Here is a 14,907-nt window from a genome sequence, read left to right as displayed (position 1 = left end):
GGCACCCAAACATTGTCTTTGATTTGGCCATTGCTGTGAATGAGCAGGTGTTTCCATTGAGCTGCTATCAAAACCCAGGTCTTTTCCCTGAGGTATGTTCTAGTTCGGATGTTTCTCCCTGGCACATAGAATCATAGAATATCAGGGTTGGAAGGGACCTCAGGAGGTATCTAGTCCAACCTCCTGCTCAAAGCAGGACCAATCCCCAACTAAATCATCTCAGCCAGGGCTTTGTCAAGCCTGACCTTAAAAACCTCTAAGGAAGGAGATTCCACCACCTCCCTAGGTAACCCATTCCAGTGCTTCACCACCCTCCTAGTGAAATAGTGTTTCCTAATATCCAACCTAGACCTCCCCCACTGCAACTTGAGACCATTACTCCTTGTTCTGGTATCTGCCACCATTGAGAACAGCCGAGCTCCATCCTCTTTGGAACCCCCTTTCAGGTAGTTGAAATCAGCTATCAAATCCCCCCTCATTCTTCTCTTCTGCAGACTAAAAAATCCCAGTTCCCTCAACCTCTCCTCATAAGTCATGTGCTCCAGCCCCCTAATCATTTTTGTTGCCCTCCACTGGTCTCTCTCCAGTTTGTCCACATCCCTTCTGTAGTGGGGGGACCAAAACTGGACACAATACTCCAGATGTGGCCTCACCAGTGTTGAATAGAGGGGAATAATCACTTTCCTCAATCTGCTGGCAATGCTCCTACTAATACAGCCAAATATGCAGTTGGCCGTCTTGGCAACAAGGGCACACTGCTGACTCATATCCAGCTTCTTGTTCACTGTAACCCCTAGGTCCTTTTCTGCAGAACTGCCGCTTATCCAGTTGGTTTTGGCAAACGTGTTTTTTTTTTTTTTTTACACTCTCAGATTTTGAGCAACCGGGTGAATAGGGAGCTCCCTACAGCATGGACTCTCTAGCCTGGTTTTCATTGCATTAAGGAACAATGACGGATAACCAGTATCCACACTTGTGTTTCCTGCTGGTGATTATTAAGGTTTCCCACACCATGACATGTAGAATTATTAACTCATGGAGCACCATCAAATATGGAATTGGCATTAGTAGGGCCAGTTGTTCATAATTCATTTCTCTGAATAATGAAAATGTCATTTTTCAGTGTGTGAAGAGCGACCAATCTGCTCCCCCAATGAGAACAGCCTCCAGTAGTGCATGTAGTGTCTCATATTCACATTGCCTCTCCATCCAGGTATTTGTACTGCAACCATCACCCTAGAGCATCGGCTCACACAGGAAGTCTGGTGAATGTACGGTACATTCAGGAGACACCGTTCTGCCTCTGAGTTGGACACCTTCTCCCCTACTCCATGTCAGATTCCAACACAACCGACTTCACTAACCCCTCCACCTTCATCCTGTTGGGCATTCCTGGCCTGGAGGCAGCCCACGTCTGGATCTCTATCCCCTTCTGCGCCATGTACATCATAGCTGTCTTGGGGAACTTCACCATCCTCTTCATTGTGAAGAGGGAGCCGAGGCTCCATGAGCCCATGTACTATTTCCTCTGCATGCTGGCCACCAGCGACCTGGTCGTATCTACGTCCATTATGCCCAAAATGCTGTGCATCTTCTGGTTCAATTCCAGGGAGATGTATTTCAGTGCCTGCCTTACCCAGATGTACTTTATTCACTGTTTTTCAGCGATGGAGTCTGGCATCTTTGTGGCCATGGCTTTTGATCGCTATGTGGCCATTTGCAATCCTCTGAGACATTCCACCACCCTAACAAACCCTGTGGTGGCTAAGATTGGCCTGACCGTTGTGCTGCGTGGTATCATGCTCATACTGCCCTATCCCTTCCTGGCAAGGCGGTGGCCATATTGTAGAACCAACATCATCCCCCACTCGTACTGTGAGCACATGGCCATGGTGAAGCTGGCCTGCGCTGATGTCCGCATCAGTAGTTACTACAGCCTCTCTGTGGCATTCTTGGTGATGGGTCTGGATGTGTTTTTTATCGCCATGTCCTATATCCAGGTCCTCAGGGCCATTTTCAGCCTCCCCACAAAGGACGCCCGGCTCAAGACTTTTGGGACCTGTGGCTCCCACCTCTTTGTCATCTTAGCCTCTTATATCCCAGCTCTCTTCTCCTTCCTCACACACCGGTTTGGCCACAACGTGCCCCTGCATTTCCACATTCTCATTGCCAGCGCGTATGTGCTTGTGCCCCCCATGCTACACCCCGTCATCTACGGGGTGAGGACCAAACAGATCCGGGACAGGCTGCTCCGGCTACTTACTCATAAAGGGATCTAAAATTTCCTCCTGGTGCTCTGGCTCTCAGACCGAGCTCCGTGCAGAGCTGGCTGGTGACATGATTCTGGGCCTTCTTCCCTGAATCACTTACTGGACAGTCAAAAAGACATTAAATCCTTTCCTGACATTACTGTGCTGGGTCAGCATGACAAACTGGGGAATAGGTCTATGACAATTCAGTGGGGTGCCACCTCTCTAATTGCTGGTAACTGGACCCTGACACCCCACCCCTTCCTCAGTTCTTCTGCCAAGGCCCCTTCCCTGCTTTACACTTTCCCCTCCAAGGCCCCGCCCCTGTTGCTTGCTCCTCTATTCCCCTCCCGCTGTCATTTGCAGGATCATTTCCACCTTCTTTCCCCAACCCCAGCTACAAGGGAGCCATTTCAGATTTTGGTGGGGGTGGCAACTTTAATCATGATTCCAAGGGCTACTTAGGGTCTTGAAAACTCTAGTTTTGCGGCAGATAACTTAGCAATTAGCTGACAGGAGCATTGTGTCTGATTTAAAGAAATAAAATAAATATTAGACCCACTCAGCTCTAATACAAACATGTTCTGACATCATGTGCCCAGTCACTTAAGGGACACTGGTTATGTTTAAGATATTAATATATATTCTTACTTTGTTACTAACTCTGCAGAGAGAGAGACCCCATCAGGACTTCTGGGTTTTATCTCAGCTCTGGGAGGGGAGTGAGGTCTAGTGCGTTACAGCGGGGGAGGGAGAGGGAAAGGGTGGAGATACATCTGGGGTTTCTATAAGAATATCAGAATGGACATACTGGGTCAGACTAATGGTCTATCTAGCCCAGTATCCTGTTTTCCAACAGTGGCCAGTTCCAGGTGCCCCAGAGGGAATGAACAGAACAGGGAATCATCAAATGATTCATACCCTGTTGCCCACTCCCAGGTTCTGGCAAACAGAGCTAAAGACAGCATCCCTGCCCATCTTGGATAATAGCCGTTGATTCAACTATCCTCCATAAACGTATCTAGTTCTTATTGGAACCATGTTATAGTTTTGGCCTTCACAAATTCCCCTGGCAAAGAGTTCCACAGGTTGACTGTGAAGAAATACTTCCTATTGTTTATTTTATACCTGCTGCTGATTAATTCTATTGGGTGACCCCTAGTTCATGTGTTATGAGAAGCAGTAAATAACACTTCCTTCTTTATTTTCTCCACACCAGTCATGATTTTTTAGCCCTCTATCATGTCCCCTCTTAGTCATCTCTCTTCCAAGCTGAAACATCCTCCTATGGAAGCCGTTCCATAACCCTAATCATTTCTGTTGCCCTTTTCTGAACTTTTTCCAATCCCAGTATATCTTTTTTGAGATGTGGCGACCACATTTGCATGCAGTATTCGCAATGTGGGCATACCATGGATTTATACAGAGCCAATATGATATTTTCTGTCTTATTATCTATCCCTTTCTTTATGATTCCCAACATTCTGTTCATTTGTCTGATTGCCACTGCACATTGAGCAGATGTTTTAACCCTATTAACTTACATTAGATTGTATGAGCTGTCTGTATCCTTATATCTTTGGGCTTTTCCTGAACTCTTCACTCATGCTCCTTGTACTAAGGGGCAGGAGGCTGGGATGGAGGTATCTGTCTATAAATAGGTTGTTCATTAAAGACTATCAGTCCTAACGAGATCTCACATGTACAGAGGAAGGGAGTAAATGCATTCTAGGTAAAACCAGTTTTCTCCAGCTTCTCTGTGGACTGGTGAGCACGGAAGGAATGGAACCTCCCAGAAGAGGGGACAGAAAGAGTAAGTGTTGGTCCAGTCCTTTAAAAACACAGAGACTGGATGAGTCTTAAGATGATGGAGCAGGAGAGTAGAACAAGGGCGGCAGAAGGGGCTCTTTCATTGCAGGGCTGTGGCTGCAGCAGAGAGAGAGACTCAAGGTGGAGGAGAAGCAATGAATTGCAGTAGGTGGTCACTAAACACCCTGGAGGGCTCTGACCAAATCCCAAAGTATGTTCCAGGATGGTGAGGACAAATTAATGCACACTGGAAAACAATCCCAACTATATATATGAAATCATGGGGTCTAAATTAGCTGTAACCAGTCAAGAAAGAGATCTTGGAGTCATTGTGGATAGTTCGCTGAAAACATCCAATCAATATTCAGCAGCAGTCAAAAAAGATTCAGAATCCCTGGAGAGACCCAGGGCAGTCTTGGCCAGAAGAACTCCACAGCTTCCGTCTGGAGTAGGTCCAGGATCCCCAAGGCTTGGCTCAGGGAGTTAAGCCACATCTGGACTTTCCCAGGAATATGGCTTAGCTGGTAAGGAACTCAGTCATGCATGGACATGTGACTTGCCCAGGTGACTCCAAAACTCCATTTTGTAGCTGGACTGTGCATAGGATAGAGGAGGGGGTCTTCACCCACAAGAGAAAGTCTATTTAAGCCCATGGGAGACCCCTCCATTTTGTCTTCAGCTGGCTAAAGAGAGAGCCTCTCCACCCCCAAAGATACCTGAAAGAAATTGGAACAAAGGACAGTGACTGCAAGGGGAGTGAATGATTGCTGGACCCAGACTAGAAGGAGATTAATCTGTAAAAGGGAGCATTCTGGAACTGGTGAGGATTTTATCTGTATTCAGTTGGATTTAGGGTGACCAGACGTCCCGATTTTATCGGGACTGTCCCGATATTTCCTTGTTTGTCCCACGTCCCGACCGATGTGCGGTCGGGACACTGGACAAACAAGGAAATGCTCCAGAGCCCGGAAGTGCTCACGCCCCCCCTGCCCCAACTCCGTCCCCTCCTCCCCCGATTGGCTCCCTCCCCGAATCCCCGCCTCTTCCCCAGGCTCACCATTCCTCCTCCCTCCACAAGCGCTGGAGGGAGGCCCGGGAGACGCAGGGGAAGCGCGGCGCCGGGGTGAGTGATAGTCCGGCCTGGCCCCGAGCAGGCAGGACTCAGTCGGGCGGTAGGAAGAGTAGGGGGGTGGCCCGCAGCCAGGCGGCGGCTGTTCTCCCCCCCCTGGGCAGCGGGACTCGGGAGCAGCTGCTGCTGCAGCTCCCACTGCCGCGGGGGGAGGAAGCGGCCGATGGCCAAGCTCAGCGGCTGCGGCTCTGGCGCCCGGGCCCGAACCCGGGCCTGCTGCAGGGACCCAGCAGCGCGCACGCTGCACTCAGCCCCTGGCCAGTCGCGTCTGGGCTGGCTGCCCAGCTGGTGCTATCCCGCGGTGGCCCCAGGGCGGAGGCATCGGCAGCCCAGCCCCGTTCGTTCCCCTGTGGGTCCCGAGCGGGACGGGGGGGTTGGGGCCTGCTGCCCCCACTCTGGGGCTGCCGCGGGATAGCACCAGCTGGGCAGCAGCCCAGACGCGACTGGCTCTTGAATAACTGTGATACAATTGTAACTCTGTAATTCCGTTTTACCATTTACTTACTATTTCATAGATTTCAATAAAAAGTCTTACCACTATACCTGTCTCCGTGTGAGCTTCCTGTCATACCACCGAGGGTCCCTTATAAAATTCTGTGGAGCCTGATTTGGGACAAGAACTTTAATCTTCTGATCAAACAGATTGGGGAGCCTAAACCCATACCCATTAATATTAACAATTGATTATGATTAATATTAATAATTGATTATTAATATTATTAATTAGTTAAATTAATTAAAATAAAAATAAATTAAGTTGCTAAGTTAAATCAACATTACTAACACACCCCAAATCAGGCTACAGGCAGCTGAGCTACCAGGGTGCAGCACCCGTCGACTGGGTTCAGGAGCCAAGGGGATGGGGATGGGGTGGGGGCCATCAATGATGCTGGGCCCGGGTGCCCCAATGAACTCAACACCTTCAACTATGGCGTCGGGCATGGTGGCATCCGCGATAGGGTCCCCAACTGGGAGGGGAGGAGGCAGCTCCGCCTTAGAAGGGGGAAAACCCGAGGGGTCAGGACCCGGCCCCTCAGCACCGACCATCACCACCAGGGTCTCAGCTGCCATGACCGAGGTGCCGTCTGCGCCGGGCAGATGGACAAAGCCAGGGGCACCCAAGGTCGAGAGTGGGGGCAGCAGCCTAGGGTAAGGGGAAGAGAGGAGGAGGGGGTCTATTCAACCACTGCAATGGTCTGTGTCTATTCGATCTCCCCAGTTCCCTTTATCACCCAAACTTGTTATTGCCTAAAAAAGTTATGAATTGTATTTAATTCTTTATTGACTAAATCCCTATCCACTTTTCCGTTTTTATGCCCAGGACTGCTGTCAAGCTACCAGGCATTTAGTACCAAATCATCCCTTTTTGAATATTGACATAACATTAGCTCTCTGTCAGTTTTCTGGGATATCCCTGGTGTTGTAATATTTATTAAAAATTAACATCAGCGGGGCAGAGAGCTCCTCAGCCAGCTCATTTTTCTGGGTGCGAGATATCTGGGGCTGCTGATTTAAAAATATTGATCCCTAGTAGGTGCTGTTTTCCCTCCTCCATAGCTACCAGTGGACTGCAAAGAAGCTCATGTCCATGAGTACAGCTTCCTGCTTCTTTCACATACAGCACAGAAAGGTTTACTGAACTTTTTTGCTCTTTGTTAATCATTATTAACAGTGTGACCATCTCCATCTAGTAAAGGCCTCTACCGCTCTTACGATTTCCTTTGTTTCTAATGTACTTACAAAGCTTCCTCTTTTTTCCTTTGCCCTGTTAGCCATGGATTAGTCTCTGGTGTCTTTTGCTTCCCTTAGCCATTTTCCATACTTCATAATTTCTAATTTCTATCCATCACGACGTTTCAGTCAAGATGGGATGTTTTTCTCAAAGATCTGCTCTAGTTCAAACAGGAACTGATCCAGGGCAGTCCTACGGCCTGTGCGATACAGGAGGTCAGAGCAGATGATCACAATGGTCCTGCCTGGCCATATAATCTACAAATCTATCCAGAGTCCCCTGCAAGGATAATATTTGTGTGGGCCTCAGTCTGTGTCCCTGTCACACTCTGGGTGCCACATTTTGGATCTGGGCAGGTTGAAAAAACTAAATTCAAAACTCAATGATGCTCCTATTCAATGCCACGGATAGGAAATGAACCAGACTGCCTGTGATTCTTTGTGTACCCCTACGTCTCTCTCTATAACACTCCCAGCATCCTTCAGTGCATGAACCAAACCACTGTGTCTGGTGCTTTGCATCTATCATTCCAGGTGCACTGAACTCCAGTGTGTGACTGGAGAATGGGATGGGCCATCTCCTGCTCCAACCCCACCACCCTGAGCACTCAAGGCTTCTGTTAACTGTCAACAGCTGCAGGCTGGGCTCATTAGCTTCAGCTCTGTGTGAGGGGACTGTTGGATGCTAACTAAAACTTAGTGTGGTGGGGGTTGATTGGCAGCTGCCAGTACCAAAAGGAAGGGGAAGGGTGAATGGGAAGCCAGGCCCCTGGGACTGACAGGCCCCAAGGGCAATGGGGAGAGGCCAAAGCTCATGGTCAGACTGATTGACAGGGCGGGCAGGCCAATGAGGGAGTGATGATGATGGGGGTCCCATCCTCCCTGTAAGCTGGGGCTGCCTGGGCCAGAGGGGCCGAGCTAAGGGGAGAGCAGGGGCCCAGGCTGAGCTGGGAGCAGAGCCGCAGCCAGAGCCAGAGGGGTCAGAGAACCGTCCCAGGGAGCAGGTCAGTGCTGGGAGCAGAGCCACAGCAGCCAGAGCCAGAGAAGCAGCCCAGGGAGCTCAGGCTGGGATCTGGAGCTGGGAGCTGGGGCTGGAGCTGGGGCTGGGAGCTGGAGCTGGGGCTGGGGGCTGGGGCTGGGAGCTGGGGCTGGGGGCTGGGGCTGGGGCTGGTGCTGGTGCTGCAGCAGTCTGGAGCCACGTGTGGTGAGCAGCTGGGGAGAGTGAGGGGAACCTGGGCAGAGGCAGGAAAAAGCACTTGCAGTCCACACTGGGAGGGGGATCATAACCCCAATGGGGGTCTGATGTTGGGAAGAAGGTTCTGCCACCTAGACTGTGAAGTGTGTGGCCACCACCAGAATAACACAGACAGGATGTGGGCAGGGGCCTGGGACAGGTGAGGGACAGACTGTGAACTGCCCTGACATCCAGCCACGGCTGTTTGGGGTTCCCCCGTGCCACAGAGCGGGGTGACGGGTTTTCCTTCCACCTTTCCCAGTTTCTCTCTTTTTTTTTAAATTGGTTGCTATTTAATAAATTGTATTTGCTTGAACTATATGCGATGATCTGTGGGTTAGGTAAGCGCCCGGAGCAGAGAGAGCACCCCAGAGTAGAGACACCCTAGTCCCTGTCCTAAGTGACCTCAACAAGGTTGGTGGTTGAACCCCCCAGGAATCCTGGTACTTGCTTTTCTTTTAAGTTGCCTTAGTAATGCATTTTGTCTGCTTCTTGAGAAAGGAATGTGCATGTTAAGTGCCCAATCAAGAAACTCTTAACAGACAATGGCTCCAACCCACATAAGAAGTCTACTTGAGGACGTTCAAGGCAGCATGTGAACCATGGCTGCTACCTGTAAGTTCTGAGTCATGCATGGACATGTGACTTGCCCATGTGACTTCAAAACCCCATCTTGTAGCTGGGATTCTACACAGGGAGCGGGACTGGTCTCCACCCACAAGAGAAAGTCTATTTCAACCCCTTGGAGACCCCTCCATTTTGTCTTCAGCTGCCTCCCATCCCCAAAGGATACCTGAAAGAAACTGGAACAGAGGACAGTAACTACAGGGGGTGTGAGTGATTGCTGGACCCAGACTAGAAGGAGTCTAGTCTGTAAAAGGAAGCTTACTGGAATTCCTCTGAGGGTGAGTTTTTATCTGTATTCAGTTTTCTTACTGTATTAGACATAGACTTGCGTGTTCTATTTTATTTTGTTTGGCAATTCACTTTGTTCTGTCTGTTACTACTTGGAACCACTTAAATCCTACTTTTTGTATTTAATAAAGTCACTTTTTACTTATTATTTAACCCAGAGTATGTATTAATATCTGGAGGGGGGCATACAGCTGTGCATATCTCTCTATATGTGTTATAGAGGGTGAAAAACTAATGAGTTTACCCTGTATAAGCTTTATACAGGGTAAAACGGATGTATTTGGGGTTTGGACCCCATTGGGACTTAGGCATCTGAGTGTTAAAGACAGGAACACTTCTTAAGTTGATTTCAGTTAAGCCTGCAGTTTGTGGGATGTGGTTCAGACCTGGGTCTGTGTTCGTGGCTGGCAAGCATGTCTGGTACCACCAGGCAGGGTTCTGGATTCCCAGGCTGGCAGGGAAAGCAGGGGCAGAAGTAGTCTTGGCACATCAGTTGACAGCCCCAAGAGGGTTTCTGTGATCCAACCCATCAAAACCACTTTGCCTTTAGCGACAGAGGAAGGTCAAACCAGGCTTGCCAGCTACAGAGTGTTAGTAACTTGAATAGAGGTGGACACGGGGCCCCTGTTCAGTTTGCACACGAGGCCCCTGTTCAGTTTGCACAGGAGAATTCGTTCAGTCTCATTCCAGGGCTCAAAAACCCAGGTGCTCCACACTAGAGAAATACCCCCGATTAGCCAGAGGAGCAGGCAGAGAGTTCAGCTGTGGGAATCCAAGCGCCCTCCAGCCGGGGCAGTCCTGGAAAGTCTGACTCAGCCTGGAACATTCGATTTCAATTCCACCTGGGAGAGACTGGGAGGAAATGAACCGAGAGGGAGAGACCAAATCCAATGCAAACTTTGAACCAGCCTCTATCCTGCATATAGGGCCCCACTTCTTCCAAGGCAGCTTTTGAGGTCAGAGGGGGCAAAGCCTCTGTCCCCAGGACAGGTCCCCGGCTGCCCTCTGTCAACAGAAACATTCTGTTGGTGTTGGTTTTACTAAGTCTGTTCCCCTGAAGCACCCCAGTGACTGTGATGTGTTGGCAGGTTTCTGAGTGGCAGCGGAAGTGGAGTCCTGGAGTTCACAACTCACAGGAGCGGGGAGCTCACGAACTCCAGCTAGTTCTGAAAACCTCAGATTTGCTAAGTATTTTAAGGATCCTTCAATGAAAGGTGCTGCACAATCTGATGATCGTTACTGATGAGAATTACAGATCTCTGAACCCTTAGTGACAGTCCAGTGTGGCTGCAGAAAGTGTTCGTATCTCCCCTAAGTCATCTATCCCCAGATCTGTCTGTCTACTACCTACCCATCCCCCCTGGGCATTTACAGGGTATCAGACCCTATGGAGGCCTAGACACTCTCCCTAGTATCTTCCTAATTGACTATAATTTTTAAATATACACATATGCACAGAGCAGCCAATTCCTCTCTGACTCCGTGGAGAGCCCAAGAGTTCTCATCTCCCTTTGGGAAGGTCCCTTAATTGCTGTTTACTCCTAAAGCTGGATAAACAGCCCAGAAGTGCAGAGGGGCCTGTCTCCAGCCTGTTTACATTCAGATGCAGCTTCTCCCCTAGAGGCTGAGCAAAATCCACTGGGATTGCACAGAGCTATATTATAAACAGTGCACACCCCTGTGTCGGCTCTCGGTGTGGGATGCTGCTGCAGATGCTGGGGTGAGAGAGGTGTGGGACACGGCTACCTGAGGGAGATTCCCAGGGAAGACGTTTCGATCTCAGGATTCACAGGTACTCATCTCTTGCTCAGGAGCTCACCTGCTCAACAAGCCCAGTGCAACATGGGCATGATGGGACAGAGAGTTAGTCTGGGGTCCTTTCTCTTCTGTACAGCCATTAAACATCCCAGGGCCCTTTCCACAGGTGATGAATTTACTCCAGTATCACTGGACAAAATGTCATAAGAACATCAGAATGGCCCTACTGGGTCAGACCAACGGTCCATCTAGCCCAGTATCCTGTCTTGCAACCGAGGCCAGTGCCAGGTGCCCCAGAGGGAATGAACAGAACAGGGAATCATCAAGTGATCCATCCCCTGTCGCTCATTCCCAGCTTCTGGCCAACAGAGTCTAGGGACACCATTCCTGCCCATCCTGGCTAATAGCCATTGATGGACCTATCCCCCATGAATTTACCTACTTCTTTTTTGAAACCTGTTATAGTCTTGGACTTCAGAACATACTATGGCAAGGAGTTCCACAGGTTGACGCTGCATTGTGTGAAGAAATACTTCCTTTTTTTGTTTTAAACCTGCTGCCTATTAATTTCATTTCGTGACCCCTAGTTCTTGTGTTATGAGAAGTAGTAAACAGCATTTCCTTATCTACTTTCTCTACACCAGTCATGATTTTATAGACCTCAATCATGTATCCCCTTAGCCATCTCTTTTCCAAATTGAAAAGTCCCAGTCTTATTAATCTCTCCTCATACGGAAGCCGTTCCATCCCCCTAACCATTTTTTTTGCCCTTTCCTGAGCCTTTTCCAATTCCAATATATCTTTTTTGAGATAAGGAGACCACATCTGCATGCAGTATTCAAGATGTGGGCATACCATGGATTTATATAGAGGCAAAACAATATTTTCTGTCCTATTATCTATCCCTTTCTTAACGATTCCCAACGTTTTCTGTTTGCTTTTTTGACTACTGCTGCACATTGAGTGGATGTTTTCAGTGAACTATCCACAGTGACTCCAAGATCCCTTTCTTGAGTGGTAATAGCTAATTTAGCCCCCATCATTTTATATGTATAGTTGGGATTACGCTTTCCAATGTGCATCACTTTGCATTTATCAACATTAAACTTCATCTGCCATTTTGTTGCCCAGTCACCCAGTTTTGAGAGATCTTTTGTAGCTCTTCAGAGTCTGCCTGGGTCTTAACTCTCTTTAGTAATTTTGTATCATCTGCAAATTTTGCCACCTCACTGTTTACCCCTTTTTTCAGATCATGTATCAACATGTTGAATAGGACTCGTCCCAGAACAGACCCTGGGGGGCACCACTATTTACCTTTCTCCATTCTGAAAACTGACCGTTTATTCCTACCCTTTGTTTCCTATCTTCTAACCAGTTAACAATCCATGAGAGCACCTTTCCTCTCATCCCATGACAGCTTACTTTGCGTAAGAGCCTTTGGTGAGGGACCTTGTCAAAGGCTTTCTGAAAATCTAAGTACACTAGATCCACTGGATCCCCTTGGTCCACATGCTTGTTGACCCCCTCAAAGGATTCTAGTAGATTGCTGAGGCATGATTTCCCTTTACTAAAACCATGTTGACTCTTTCTCAACAAATTATGTTCATCTATATGTCTGACAATATTGTTCTTTATTATAGTTTCGACCAGTTTGCCTGGTACTGAAGTCAGGTTTACAGGCCTGTAACTGCCAGATCACCTCTGGAGCCCTTTTTAAAAATTGGTTTCACATTAGCTATCCTCCAGTCATCTGGTACAGAAGCTGATTTAAATGATAGGTTACAAATCACAGTTAGTAGTTCTGCAATTTCACATTTGAGTTCCTTCAGAACTCTTGGGTGAATACCATCTGGTCCTGGTGACTTATTGCTGTTTAATTTATCAATTTGTTCCAAAACCTCCTCTAATGATACCTCAATCTGGGATAGTTCCACAGATTTGTCATGTAAAAAGAATGGCTCAGGTTTGGAATGTCCCTCACGTCCTGAGCTGTGAAGACCAATGCAAAGAATCCATTTAGTTTCTCCACAATGGCTTTATCGGCCTTGAGTGCTCCTTTAGCACTTTGATTATACAGTGGCTCCACTGGTTGTTTAGCAGGCTTCCTGCTTCTGATGTACTTAAATTAGGTTTTGGTATTAATTTTTGAGTCTTTGGCTGGATGTTCTTCACATTGTTTTTTGGCCTTCCTAATTATATTTTTACACTTCACTTGCCAGAGTTTATGCTCCTTTCTATTTTCCTCACTAGGATTTAACTTCCACTGTTTAAAGGATGCCTTTTTGCCTCTCACTGCTTCTTTTACTTTGTTGTTTAGCCACGGTGGCACATTTTTGGTTCTCTTACTATGTTTTTTAAGTTGGGGTGTACGTTTAAGTTGAGCCTCTATTATGGTGGCTTTAAAAAGTTTCCAAGAAGCTTGCAGAGATTTCACGTTTGGTGCTGGACCCTTTAATTTCTGTTTAACTAACCTGCTCATTTTTGTGTAGTTCCCTTTCTGAAATTAAATGCTACAGTGTTGAGCTGCTGTGGTGTTTTCCCTGCCACAGGGATGTTAAATTTCATTATATTATGGTCACTATTACCAAGCAGTCCAGCTATAATCACCTCTTGTACCAGATCCTGTGCTCCACTTAGGACTAAATCAAGAATTCCCTCTCCTCTGGTGGGTTCCAGGACTAGCTGCTCCAAGAAGCAGTCGTTTAAGGTGTCAAGAAACTTTATCTCTGCATCCTGTGCTGAGGTGACATGTACCCAGTCAATATGGGGATAGTTGAAATCCCCCATTATTATATTTGAGTTAGATTCTATGGCACAGTTTGATTAATTTACAATTTTTACTTCATTTGATTCTATGCTTTCTTTCCCATATGGTATTACTGTGTCCCATTGATTATCCTCATTCCACCAAGTTTCTGTGATGCCTATTATATCAATATCCTCATTTAATATGAGGCACTCTAGTTCACCCATTTTATTATTTAGACTTCTAGCATTGGTATATAAGCACTTTAAACTTGTCTCCTGTTAGCTTTCTGTCATTACACGATGTAATTGAATAGGGTTATTTTTTATTGACATTTTCTGATCAGACCCTGCCTGTATTTTATCATCTTCCATCCTCTGGTCCTCACTAGGAGAAGAGTGGAATTCTTCCATCAACCTAGTTACCACCTCTTGGGGAGGTGAGCTACCTACGTGGATGGGAGAACCCTGTTATCGGTGTAAATAGTGTCTAGGCTAAAGCGCTATGGCAGTGCTGCTGTAGAGTTTTGAGTGTAGACAAGCCCTCAAGCAGATCTTCCAGGAAAGCATCCAGTCTGGATCTGCCGACAAGGGGAGTTGGAGAATCCACCACTTCCCTTCGCAGTTTGTTCCAAAGATTAATCACCTTCAGTGCTAAACATTTGGCCTTTATTTCCAGCTGGCATTTGTCTGGCTTCAGCTTCCAGCCATTGGGTCTTGCTCTGCCTTTCTCCGCTTTACCAATGGTTTTCACTCCATGAAAGTCTCCGCTTGATCATTTTTTTGATAAGTTAAATATCGTATGCCCTTTCAGTCTCTCACCCTATCCAATTTCTCAACAGCCTTTTTGAAATGTGGACCCTGGAACTGGACGCAGTCAGTTTCACCAATGCCATGTGCAGAGGCAAAATCCTTCCCCTGCTCCAACTCACCACTCCCCTGTTTATGCATCCAAGGATCACATCAGCACTTTTGGCCACAGCATCACCCTGCTCACAATAAGTTGGTTGACCACAATGACCCCTAAATCCTTTTCAGGGTGTTTGCATTCCATAATACAGTGCCCTAATCTGTTGATCCGGCCTGCATTCCCTCTTCTGAGACAATAACTTTTCATGTGACTGTATTAAAACCTTTTGTTTGTACGGGCCCATGCACCAGATCAATCAGTGTGCCCGACCTGGCTTCCTCATTGTAACCACTCTGCCAATCTTTGGGTAGTACGCAAATTTTATTTGCAATGATTTTCTATTTGCTTCCAGATCAGTGATGAAAATATTCAATAGCATCTGTTGTCAGATGCTACCGGTGTGGTGCTCTGGTTGCTCCTATGTTAA

General features: G+C 47.5%; 1 protein-coding gene across 1 annotated transcript; it reads left to right on the top strand.

The window, feature by feature from the left end:
- Nucleotides 1-1,325: 1,325 nt before the first annotated feature.
- LOC112117829 (olfactory receptor 52R1-like) lies at nt 1,326-2,279 on the top strand. Its single transcript, XM_024215907.2, has one exon. The coding sequence runs from the start codon at nt 1,332-1,334 to the stop codon at nt 2,277-2,279; it is 948 nt and encodes a 315-aa protein (XP_024071675.2). The 5' UTR covers nt 1,326-1,331.
- Nucleotides 2,280-14,907: the final 12,628 nt, after the last annotated feature.

This window comes from Terrapene carolina, unplaced genomic scaffold, assembly GCF_002925995.2.
Source record: "Terrapene carolina triunguis isolate 2854851 unplaced genomic scaffold, T_m_triunguis-2.0 Scaffold48601, whole genome shotgun sequence".
NCBI classification, from domain to species: Eukaryota; Metazoa; Chordata; order Testudines; family Emydidae; genus Terrapene; species Terrapene triunguis.
This window is presented reverse-complemented; position numbering and strand designations above follow the sequence as displayed.